The 12,313-nt window shown below is 37.3% G+C and overlaps 3 protein-coding genes across 5 annotated transcripts in view; 2 read left to right on the top strand and 1 right to left on the bottom strand.

Annotated features, from left to right (window-relative positions):
* The window catches only part of smc6 (structural maintenance of chromosomes 6), a 23,262-nt gene extending 20,695 nt beyond the window's left edge, over window positions 1–2,567 (bottom strand). The window contains exons 1-7 of the mRNA XM_016545904.1: window positions 2,563–2,567; window positions 2,394–2,490; window positions 1,870–2,031; window positions 1,660–1,777; window positions 624–729; window positions 167–303; window positions 19–89 (exon numbers count right to left, since the gene is read on the bottom strand). Coding sequence (XP_016401390.1) covers window positions 19–89; window positions 167–303; window positions 624–729; window positions 1,660–1,777; window positions 1,870–2,031; window positions 2,394–2,490; window positions 2,563–2,567 — 696 coding nt within the window. The remainder of the gene's footprint in view (window positions 1–18; window positions 90–166; window positions 304–623; window positions 730–1,659; window positions 1,778–1,869; window positions 2,032–2,393; window positions 2,491–2,562) is intronic.
* Window positions 2,568–2,903: 336 nt separating this feature from the next.
* tdrd6b (tudor domain containing 6b) overlaps window positions 2,904–12,313 on the top strand; it is a 17,486-nt gene continuing 8,076 nt past the window's right edge. Inside the window, exons 1-6 of one of the 3 annotated variants that reach the window (XM_016545328.1) lie at window positions 2,904–2,992; window positions 4,227–9,496; window positions 9,602–9,736; window positions 9,840–9,910; window positions 10,025–10,097; window positions 10,306–10,505. In XM_016545328.1, the coding sequence (XP_016400814.1) occupies window positions 4,279–9,496; window positions 9,602–9,736; window positions 9,840–9,910; window positions 10,025–10,069 (5,469 nt within the window). In that variant the 5' untranslated portion in view covers window positions 2,904–2,992; window positions 4,227–4,278 and the 3' untranslated portion in view covers window positions 10,070–10,097; window positions 10,306–10,505. Of the gene's footprint in view, window positions 2,993–4,226; window positions 9,737–9,839; window positions 9,911–10,024; window positions 10,098–10,305; window positions 10,506–11,641; window positions 11,653–12,313 lie in introns of those variants that run through there. The other 2 variants (XM_016545324.1, XM_016545316.1) reach the window with 2 other exon arrangements.
* LOC107734033 (ankyrin repeat domain-containing protein 66) overlaps window positions 11,465–12,313 on the top strand; it is a 3,782-nt gene continuing 2,933 nt past the window's right edge. Inside the window, 3 exon segments of the mRNA XM_074560159.1 lie at window positions 11,465–11,483; window positions 11,731–11,855; window positions 11,857–11,872. Coding sequence (XP_074416260.1) covers window positions 11,465–11,483; window positions 11,731–11,855; window positions 11,857–11,872 — 160 coding nt within the window.

Here is a 12,313-nt window from a genome sequence, read left to right as displayed (position 1 = left end):
TATTTTTTTTTTTTTCACCAAAAGTACCTGGATGCCGAAATGGTCCAGTATAGCAGTTAACTCTTCCTTCTTTGTGGAAACGACATGGCCTAAAAAAATCTGAATATAAATGAGGAAGTCCTGAATTCTGATATTATCTGTGAGCTGGAGGAAGTCATGATATTACCAATTTTATTCTTGATTTTACAAGTCCTGCAACCGTCACTTGTGATCCGATGCTCAATGCAGATGCTGTCGCCATAAATGTCACCTTTATAGGGGTCGTTCCCTCTGTTTTTTAATTTCACTTTAATGTCTGCAAAACTGTACACAAAAGAATCGGAGTGCTTATAAAAATAACTAGGGATGTAACGATTAACTGCGAGCCGGTTGATATTAGTATATTATTATAGTGTTATATTTCAATTTCACAAAGAAACGTGCAGCAATAGCCTAATAAAACGACACCTTTTCATTTACTGTATAATGTCTTCAATCTCTTTTTTTTTTAAATCGTGAGAAAATCGAATCGTGAAATCAAAATCGTGAATCGAATCGTGAGTTGAGTGAATCGTTACATCCCTAAAAATAACATTATCTTCTGAAGAAATATTACTGCATTTTTTCTTCTAAAATATACTAACCTCTCTCCATATTTCACAAAGCCCTTCAAAGATGTTCCTCTGTTGGTTGTGGTTGCTTTTCCACCAAGACCCACTATAAGAGCTGTCAGAATAGCACTTTTCCCAGCTTAGAGTGGAATAAAAAAAAAAACATGCATTGAGAAAAGACTGTTTTGAGCAATAACCCATATTGTTTCATGTTTTTCTAAACAAAACCACATTTTTCAAACTTTTCCTTCATTATCCTCTCAAACAACAGCCACTTTTGTGTTGGGGTCAATTTGACATACACTTGATTTTCAAACTGCTCGAATTACTGTTTAAACTATTTATTTCTTCTTGAAATTTTGTGAATATTTTTCATTCAGGGTCATGAATGTGCATGCAAAATATGTTCGACACATATATGCGTTTTGAAAAGGCTGTTCAAATTCCCCCATTGACCCAGATTTTTTTCCATGCAATCTGCAAAAACTCAACACTAAAGTGTCAGGCAAAAACTACTTTTTTGTAACTTGTCAAACACTAAAATATAAATACATTAAAATTGAAATACATCAGAACTTTTTAAAATATATATATATATTTTTTAATATAATTTTAAAAATAAATACTCAGAGGAAGTACAAATAGCAATAAATACTATTTACAGTGTACAAATAGTCGCTATAAGTACTTGTGACAAAAAATAAATAAATACATTTTGTGTCCCCTGACACAATAGAAATAACACAAAAACAGATACGAGTTATTTTTAGTATCTGACAAGGTTTTCTGTTTTTATATGAATGTTTTATTATGTTTTTCATAATGTTACTTTTTGGCAAATTGCAGGGAAACCAATGTGGTCAGTTTTCAATTTGACCCCAATACACAAGTTGTACCCAGCTTCTGAACACAACAGAAGGGTTAAAAAAAGTTTTGTAAAGAATCTCATATGCAGGCACAATTTATTTTTAATGCTTTCAAGTGTTTTCAAATGTTTGACTGGTACTGTAAATCATGAGTATTTTATTAATTCAATCCAATGAAAACAAAAATCAGTGATAGTTCTTACTTCCATTGTTCCCAACAATGAAGTTTACATTTGGTCCAAATTTGAAAGGTCCAAGCAAATGGTGACTCATAAAGTTCCTCAAAGTGATACTTTCTATCACGCCAATATCTCCCACGCTCTGGAACAACGCAAGATAAATGTTATTTAAACCAGAACCGTCACTATAACATTTAGTAATGTCAGGACCTTTCAGGAAATCACCAAACTGACCGAAGCAGAGAGTGAGTGATCTTGCTGGACTTCTTCATCCTCCTCATCAACCTCCTCCTCATCCTGGACATGTGTTTTACCATCCGTCCTAGGAGTCTTAGATGGTTTTACAACATTGTGGACACAAGACTTCCTCTTATTCATGGCAGAAATATACCCAGCCTAGAGCGCAGGAGGAGCACACAAACACATCAGCATGCATCTGGAAGCAATCCTAATGCTGTCAAACAGTTTATCTGCATAACTTGGCTATTAATTCTGCACAGTTTTATGAAACATGATATTTTAAGAAAGAAGGTTCATATCTGATGTCAGAAACTATTCTAAAATGTCACTGAAATGCCTTAATAAGCACATATGCTGCATCACAAAGAGGAACAATAGATGCGAACATGCCAACACATAATTCTACAGACATGGATGAACAGGTGTACAGCCAATTGTTACATTTAAATCGCGTACGCACACACAATTTAACAGCGCATGAGTTATATTAAATTAATCACGTATATGATTATACTTACCCATTCCTCTGCACCTGGAAAATGAATGTGTCTTATTGAGGACTTCCTGGTTAACAGACGGCGCGCTGCTACAACAAACTCCACCCTCCGAATATCACTTCAGACCACATGTGCTTATTTATGCTATGTCCATAAACGTATTTTGTAGAATATTCTGACCGCAAATCACCACATTAACCGTTTTATTTTCGCTAAAATATAATTTAGTACTTTAAAGTCACCTGTTGATCTCCTACAAACAGTGTAAATAGTCTTTCTATGATGAATTATATTTTTTGTCCATTGTGGCCAATGAGACTGAGCTGACTTAAGACAGTTATAATGCTAATTTTTGTATAAGTAAGTATATTTAAATTTGTTGATTTTGAGGCAGATGAATTCGTTTTTATAGGAGATAAGTATCAAAATTTACCTTGCAAAAAATTCAACTAATCATGCGTTCATCACGTGACGCGCGCTCTTAATTGACGTCGACGTGATTGATTCGTTAAAAAAATCCAGTGGCGTTTTTTCAAGCGCGTTTGTTTGTATTCGGTTGACTTGATAAGCGCTGGAAAAGTCATGGTATTCGTGTATGTGATGGGGAGAAATTCACCTTGGTAAGTTTTCTTTGACGAATTCATCGTTGGTTTCGAGTAGGAGGTCGAATCAACGAGTTAAAACGGTTTTTAGGTTTAAACCCAAAGATTCACGAGCCATTGAATAAGCCACAACATCTCTAGCTTTGGATAAAGGTATGCAGCTAAATTAGTAATTGTAACTCCTAGTTAGCTTATTTTATGCGATGGCAGGTCCAGACATTCCCTCTATTGTATAGTTTGTTCTTTGACTTCGATTTTTCCCCCTTTGGTTTGTCGATCTAACTTTTAAATAGATCCTGTATTGTGATTATTTTATTCTACTGCTTAATAATGCGTTTTTTTTGTTTGCATGTGTCATCAACAGGTTGACTAACATTTGATTTATTATTATAATGTTTTGTGTTATGGGTTGTATCTTTAGGTCACTATATAAATGGAATCATTTAATGCAGTGAATAACTTTAAGGGTTAATTCATAAAATTGTAATTATTTACTGTACTTAACCTCATTTCCAAGGATCCAAGCCCATATGCTGCTATTTTTCTATTGAACAAAATATTAAAGTGACTTTCTATGTAGCTCTTTTCTATACATTGACAATTCAAGTTGTCATACAGTTTCTAAATGCAAGCTATAGATCTAATTGTGAACAATTCATCCATTTCTCTTTTTTTTTTGTACAGACACAGACAATTTGATTTGATTATATTCTATAATGGAAAAAAAATCGACAGCAAATAGTTTTACATGTTTTGTCCTGTCAGGTGATTTGAAAGATACTGTACGTGTACTGTTTGAGACAAATTATAATTTGCTTTTATATCCTTATTTGTAAATGTTGGAAGTCCATGCAAGTATTTCCATTTTGCATAAAGGCTCGTCCTGACAGCAAGTTTCCATTAAACTTAACAGGCGTCACTGAATGAGTATATATTCGTTTTCATAATCTTCAATTGTTACTTTTTTTAGGACAACATTAGGCATGATGTAGAAAAACGTTTTTATTTTTTGTTTTTTAAATAAAATACACAGAATAAGACTTTTTTTTTTTTTTTCCCTAAATGTCAATTATTTTGATAATCCATTCATTGAAGTTAATTGAAATCCATTTATTATCATTACTTTCAGCTCTGTATTGTATGGGAAAGAAACCCAAGTGAGGATTTTATATATTTTTTTTTTTAATTATTATTTTTATTTTTTTGGGGGTGAACTAATCTTTTAACTGTTATTTTCTCTTTTTTCCTTCAGATTCTCCCCATTTCTGCTCTTAAACCATTTTGAGAGAAGATTCTCAACCAAGATGTGTTCATTTCCTGGTTTGCCAGAAGTTGGATCCAATACGACTGTTCATATCACAAGAGTCAATTTAAACCCACACACTGTCTTAGTGGAATTTGGAGGGAGTTTAAATAATGGACAAGAAAACAGGGAAGCATATCAACACCTTAAAAAAGACCTTGAAATCCCTAGGAAGCGGCAGCATGCTTTTGAAGGCAAACCCGGAGAAGTTTGCTTGGTATATGAAGACCAAACTTGGCACAGAGCAAGGATACTTTCAAAATCTGAACATGAATGCAAGGTGTTCCTCATTGATGATGGTAAATTACTTTGGGTCTCAAGCGAAGTTTTGACCAAATGTCCACACAACCTTTGCAGTCTACCTCCCAAAGTAGAGCTTTGCATTCTGGCCAGTGCGTCAGCTTTGTGTCTTGAGAGTGCATGGTCTGTGGCTGCATCAACGGTCATCAAATCTTTGTGTGGGAAAGACATCTCTGGGTGTGTTCAGGATGTGATAATGCCTTCCAGAATCATCATTCTTGACATTCCTAGTCTATCCAAACAAATGTATGAACTTGGATTTGCTAGAAAGATGCCTAACAAAGACTTTAAAAGCCTTGTAATGCATTCACTGCATTTGCCAAGAAGAAACCCTTCCATACAGACTGACCTTGTGACTACAAATGGTCAACAGGAGCATGCCAGTGACCCTGACAAGTTGCATCAATACTTGTATCCTGAGTTGTTGTCTGGAGCAGTTGAGATCGTAACTGTGACACAAGTTATTCATCCATTGAAAATCTATTGCAAATTGCATGTCTTTTCACAAGAGCTCAAGAAATTAAGTGATCAGCTCCATGAATACTATGAAGACTCATTCTCTGTTCAGATGCCAATGCTGCTGTATGACGGGTCTCCATGTGCAACCAAAGGAAGTGATGGCAAGTGGTATCGATCTGTACTTCAGCAGAACAATGTCTCCGATGTTGTCAAAGTCTTTCATGTCGATTATGGAATTGGAGATTTTGTTAAACTCTGCAATATCAGACCTTTATCTGCAAGGTTCTTCAAATTGCCAGTTGTCACCTATGCATGCTCTCTACATGGTGTCATTGACAAAGGCATTGGATGGAGGACAGAACAGATAGATTATCTGAAATCTGTTGTACTAGATCAAATCCTTGTTGGAAAATTTGAGCATTACAGTGCAAATGAGGGTGTCTATTATATAAGGCTTTATGGAAATGACAATGTGAATGTAAACGACACTTTTGGCCACAGAGAGCAGTGTTTGTCAACGACTGATAGGATTTGTGGTGACCAAACTCTTGAGACTCTAAACAAAGTGGCACACAAATATATGTATGGGAGAAATGTGCCTGTACATTCTCTCGATTCAACCACTTTAACTGAGTGCTCCGATTCTCTTAAAGATGTCACTGTAGCCAGACCTTCCAAAATTGGAAAAAACCTACAACCCGCAGAGGGACGTCCCTCATCGAATGTCACTGCAGCTCCACCTTTTCAGAATGAAGCATATGTTGTTTCACCACCCAAAACTGAAGTGGGCGCAAAGGAGACGGTTCAAATAACCTGTGTCCAAAGTGTAAATCAGTTCTATGGTCATTTTGCACAAAATACTGATACAGTCAGGAAAATGACCAAAGATATTCAACAACTGTGCCGCAAGCCACCACAAGAAAAGTTTTCAATTTACCCTAAGATGATGTGTCTTGCTAAATACGCCGATGGGCTGTGGCACAGAGGACAAATTGAATCAATGCATCCGATACTTGTCCAATTTGTAGACTATGGTGACCTGGTGGTTTTGGATAAATCTGATGTTCTGCCACTTCCTCCAAAGGCTAGTGCAATTGCATCCATTCCCATTCAGGCTGTTCAGTTTGAACTTTTCAATGTAACATTACCTGAGCCATGTGAGCTTAATGAGTGGTTTAAAAACTACGCTACAGACTGCATGTTCACTGTCATTGTGAAACAAAATTCTTCAGGCAAACTATCAGTGGAGATGTATGATGAGAAAACCAACCTCAACTCAAAAATTAAAGTGCAGTGGAACCAAAAGTCCAAAAGAAAAGGGTTTAACATCAGCAAAGGAACGGAAAAGGCTCATACTTTCAATACGTCTTCAGAAGGCGTGGAGTCTAGAGGTGTGAGACGCAATTTCAGCACTACATCAAAAGCACATGAGAAGACCTCTAAGAATGTCCCGAAACCAGATTTTCAAGGCACATTGGAACAAAACTTCCAGACTGTTACTAGTCACACAACTGGACACAGTAGAGCTAGGCCTAATTTTTTACAGCAACAAGTGTCATGTCATTATCCAAAGCTCACCGATCTTCCCTCGAGAGCCTTGGATGCAGGATATGTTTCAGACATCTATGTTTCACATTGTAATAGTCCATCAAGTTTCTTTGTACAATTGGCAAGTGATGAAGGTGAAATATTTTCCCTTCTCGACCAACTTAATTCTGCTCAGTTAAGTGATGCACAAGTTGAACTAGACTTGTTGCAGTCAGGTGACCTGGTGGTAGCTGAATATACTGCTGATGGTACCTGGTATCGTGCTGTTGTTCAAAACAAGAAAAATGGCATGGTTCAAGTACAGTTTATTGACTTTGGCAATGAGGCAACACTCCTGCCCCTTAAAATAAGGCAACTTGGCAAGCAGTTCCTCAGCTCCCCCAGGTTCAGTATTCATTGCACACTTGAAGATGGTAGAAGGGGAAAAAGAGGTTGGACCCAGGAAGAGATAATGACTTTCAAAAAAGCAGCAGGTGAAAATGGTGAGAAGAAAATTCAATGCAAGTTCATCCAAAAGGATGCATCTGCTTGGATTGTTAGTTTAGAACTTGAGGAAGGGCCTTTGTTTAATGCTGTTCTCAAACCAGGTGCTCAACCTGAATCCCAAATGCACTGCAATGACGGTACCCAGCCGTTCACATTCAAGGATCCAGCTTTAACTCAAGGACAAATTGTAGATGCATATGCTTCATCTATCGTTGGACCAAATTACTTCTGGTGCCAGTTCAAAAACTCAGAGGAACTTGACAAAATCTCCCTGCTTGCACAAGAAATGGGAAACTCTTGTCAAACCAAACCAATTCAGCCAGATCAGTTATGCCACGGACCATGCCTGGCACTCTTTACTGATCAGCTATGGTACCGTGCACAGGTTATCAATACACATTCTAAAACAGTCTCTGTTCTTTTTATAGATTATGGAAATGAGTCTGAAATTGACCTGAACTTTGTTAAATCCCTGCCCATCAAGCTCCTGGAAAGCCCTCCGGAAGCATTTCTTTGTCAGTTAGACGCGTTGGGGTCTGTGGATGGCACTTGGAGCGATGCTGCAGCTGACAAATTCTTTGAGCTTCTGGTGGATGAACCCTTAAAAGTGACTATTCAGAATACGGTAATGTCCTCTGACCTTCCAAACTGTCCTCATTATATCGTCCTTGTTGAATGTAATGGGCTAATCGTTAATGATCTCATGAAAGATTACTGGTGTGACCCCAAGCCTCAAGTTTGTAGCAAAGTGACAATGGGCGCTAAAACAAAACCCACTGCAAGTGAGCACAGTTTTGGAGTAAAAAGCTCTGAAACCGTTCAGAAAGATAACGCTCCCAAGCTTAACTCTGGTGAGTTAAATAGTGGAGCATCAAATGATGTAAACCCTGACCTTCATGGCTTTGACCCTCAGATTTCTCAGAACAAATTAGTTGCAGCCGAGACCCAAGAGCAAAGCATTACGTACCCAACATTGACCGCAGTAGATGAAAGCATGATGGTTCCTGAACTATCAGTGCAGTGTTTACCTCAAGCTGTAGATCTTCCTCCACGTATGATAGAACCAGGTAAGGTGTCTGAAGTGTATGTTTCGCACATCAACAGCCTGACAAGTTTTTTTGCTCAACTGGTAGAAGATGAGAACACATTATTCTCCCTCACCGAGCTACTGAATTCCCATCAGCCATCTGAGAAAGATGATATTCATGCATCCAGTGTTCAGCAGGGAAGTTTGGTGAAGGCCATGTTTCCTGAAGATGATTCCTGGTACCGTGCTGTCGTGAAGGACACGACACAAAATGGCATGATTCAGGTAGAGTTCATAGATTTCGGAAATGAAGCAACCGTTTCTCTCCTTAAAATTCGCAGACTTGATGAGCAGCTACTGTCATACCCGAGGTTCAGCATTCACTGCAGCTGCAGTCTAGATGATCAATTCAAGATGCAGAAAGGAATGGAGCAGACATTTCTCTTCAAAAAAATATTTGGTGAAGCTGGTGAGAACACGCTGTCTTGCAAGTTTATCAAAGAAGATGGCATTACTTGGGAAGTTAAAATGACTCCCAGTGGCAGCTCATCCGATTCAAATGAGAAATGGGATAGTTTAGACGTAAATGCATCACCGGTAGTATCCGAACCTGTGAAGGAGACATTCCAGCTGCTCTTCAAGAAACCAGATGTGTCTTTGGGACAGACAGTAGAAGCCTTTGCATCATGCATTGTTGGACCAGATTACTTCTGGTGCCAGTTTTCAAACTCTGAAATACTTGACCAAATCACCCTTGTTGCCCAAGAATATGGAAACTCTAGTGAGACACAGCTGATTAAGGTGGATAATTTGGATCCTGGAAGCCTGTGCCTGGCTCGTTTCTGTGACGATCAGATGTGGTATCGTGCACAGGTTATTAATAAATGCACAAATGTTGTATCTGTCCTTTTTGTTGACTTCGGAAATGAGTCTGAAACCAGTGAAGGCTCTGTTAAGGCACTACCTTGTGACTTGCTGGAAAGTCCACCTCAAGCTTTTCTGTGTCAGTTGGAAGGGTTTGGGCCTTCCAAGGGATCTTGGGAGAGTGCAGCTACTGATAACTTTTACGAGCTCTTAGTGGATAAACCTCTGAAAGTGACTGTGCAGTGCATTGACAGTACAACGGACCCTAACCCTCCATATTATGTTAAAGTTGAGTCTCCGCAATGTCTTGTAAATGAGCTCATGATGAAGTTTTGGAGTGGTTCTGCACAAAATGATCAGAACTCTTCTGAGGTGATTGAATCCTGTGAAAAATCCATTGCATCAACATCTGATCGACTTGTTTCAGAGGATAAAACAAGTGTGAGCCTTGAAATCTCAACCGAGGATATGCACACAATTGAACCTCACGGTGCAGAACAACATGGAGCTGATCAGATCGAACTGTTAGTAAAAGGTGACTTGCATGGTGTACCTGAAAAGAAGGTGGCTGATCAGCTTGATGGAGCAGATGTGATTGCTGCTGTAACAAATTTTGATGTCATTGCTGATGATCCTACAGGGATGAATTTAGATTTAGAAATCCACGAAGTCTGTCAGGAATCTGACGAGGGCAATCCTGTTGTATCAACTGAGCAAATGCTGCGGCACACAGAGAAAAGTAGAAAAGATATAGAACATGGAGGATCTGAAAAAGGTTTGTGTTTCTGTGTCGGATTAAATTTCATATGGGCTATTATTTATTTAAAGAGTTGATATTTAGTCACAGGCTTACTTTACAATGATTATTTATTTTTCAGCGGGCAACCCGATGACGTCAAGCAGAAGTACAGATTGGGTAGCTGGTTTAGAAAATCCAATTTTACCCATGGTATTTGCTTTTTTATTTTTGCTTTTTTTTTTTCTTAGGTATGTGGAGATTTTTTTTTACATTCAGTAAACTTGTTTTAAATGAATAACTATTTATTTTTTTGTTACTTTGTAGGTTTGCACTGAAGATTCATGTGACTCTAAGTGCATCTTCAAATGAACAGAATTGTAAACTTTATAGTGAAAAGGTATAATTCTTTTTTTCATGGGGAAAATGAATGTGAACTGAAAAATATTTGTTTCAAAAAGACAACTCAGCCTTTGAAAGATTAGCTATTTTATTTTGCCATGTTGCTTGTCATGTTTCTTGTCATTTTATAACATAAGAACCATGTTTGATTGCATTGTTAGGTTTTGTTGATTTTTTTTTATTTTTTTTTTATTTTTTTTATGCAGGTTTTACACAAGTAATTGTGAATTGAAATGATAATTGTACAGAAAGCACAAGTCTTTCGGGCCACAATCCTGCTCTACCTTCTCAGAAGTTTGTCGTTTGTATGGATTACATGTGCAGTGGGAAAAAAAATTTCTATATATGTTTTCCAATAAGAAGTGTGTATTAATTTTTCTTTATCTTGATAATTGTTTGTTGGAATAAAACCTGTTCATAGAATTAACTTTGTGTTGCTTGTTTTATTTTGTTTTGTTAACAGGGACATTGCACATTAATAAAACATTTCTGTAAATGTACCAGAATTAGCCAAAGGCTATTTTCCATCATAGTCCCTGGACAAAATGTTACAAGTTACCCTAAAAAGAAATGTGCTTAAAATACATATGCTAGAAGAATTTAAACAAGAACATAACACAGTCCATAAAATAATCTAACAATAAAAACAATCAAGAGAAATAGAACAAATGAAATCAATCAAGATTACTCCATCTAAGTGGCATAAAACAATCTGTGGTTGATTAGAGAATTTTAAAGGTGAAAAAATGTTAATTTTAGGAAATTTGTTATTGGATAAAAATTCTCACTTTTTCTCCCACACTGCCATTTTGAAACTGCTCAAATTTTAATTTTACGTGTGTCCTTGACAATTTAGTTGAGTTGTTTTAATTCTACACGTTTTTTAAGTGCTTTCTCACTCAGTACTGCTGTAATTTGCTGGGTTTCAATGAATGCACTACAGTAAGCAGGCTAAAACTGCTTGCAACCATGACACTCGAAAATAAATGCAGTAATAATGTAAACAACGTAAGTGAATCTCCTGAATCTATGTGTCTTCCAGAATCACTATAAAAGACGTCTGTATTGTTTCTCATTTCTTAAGTGTAGTGTCACCAGTAGCGACTATGCTTGTGAGACATTCAGTACAAAGTTCTTTCTGAAGGGGGCGCACGGCGGCTCAAAATCCCAGTAAAATCCTACGGCGATCAGCATTCAGATCGCATGGCCGTTTTATTTTTTGTCTGAACTAAAACATTTGTACATTACAATGCATAAAAATATATAAATACAGCGGTGTCGTAACTGACACGCAAATGTAAATTAGCTCAAGCGATCTCTGTCTCAAATTCCTTAATCATCACAAATGGCTGTGATTGGTCCATAATGAACTGCGTTGAGAAAAGTAACAGGTATCACGTGACAACGCCGTCTGTGTACGCGGCTTATTCTGCACAGTGATGTAATGAAATTTCGAAATGAAAATAGATATTAAATTGAAAATATAAAGTGAATATTTATATAATAGAATAATTATTAGTTATTACAATATTTTTTTTCTAGGGGAAAATCCCGTTGCTGTGGTAACAAGTCTTCGATGACGTCATAGCGCAAACGGCAATTTCAGTTTTAATGTTACTGTTTAAAAAAAGGGTTGCCAGAGTTGCATCAGGCAGCAGCTGCTGGAGATTATGATCTAGTGGAAGAAATTGTGAACAAAAATTCATGTGACCCTAATCAGAAAGACTCCGACTGGAACAAGAAGACCCCTCTGCATTAGGGCAGCATCCAAAGGCAGGTTTGAGCCTACTTTCGGGACCAAAAGTTGCTGTTTTATTCAAAATGTGTAAAAAACAATCATTATTAGAACTTAATAGTCTAATACAAATAAAAAAAAAATCAACAGATTAGTAGTATGAATGTCTCGTAACTTACATTTACATTTACATTTAGTCATTTAGCAGACGCTTTTATCCAAAGCAACTTACAAATGAGGACAATAAAAGCAGTCAAAACTAACAAAAGAGCAACAATATATAAGTGCAAATGACAAGTCTCGGTTAGCCTAACGCAGTACACATAGCAAGGTGTGTATATATATATATATTATACACACACACACACACACACACACACACAGGGCCGTTTCTAGGCATAGGCGAGCTAGGCGGTCGCCTAGGGCGCCACCAGCTGAAGGGGCGCCAATGAGCGCACGTACTGGCACTTTTAGCAGGG

This window comes from Sinocyclocheilus rhinocerous, unplaced genomic scaffold (assembly GCF_001515625.1).
Source record: "Sinocyclocheilus rhinocerous isolate Xijiao unplaced genomic scaffold, SAMN03320098_v1.1 scaffold853, whole genome shotgun sequence".
Taxonomy (NCBI): Eukaryota; Metazoa; Chordata; class Actinopteri; order Cypriniformes; family Cyprinidae; genus Sinocyclocheilus; species Sinocyclocheilus rhinocerous.
This window is presented reverse-complemented; position numbering and strand designations above follow the sequence as displayed.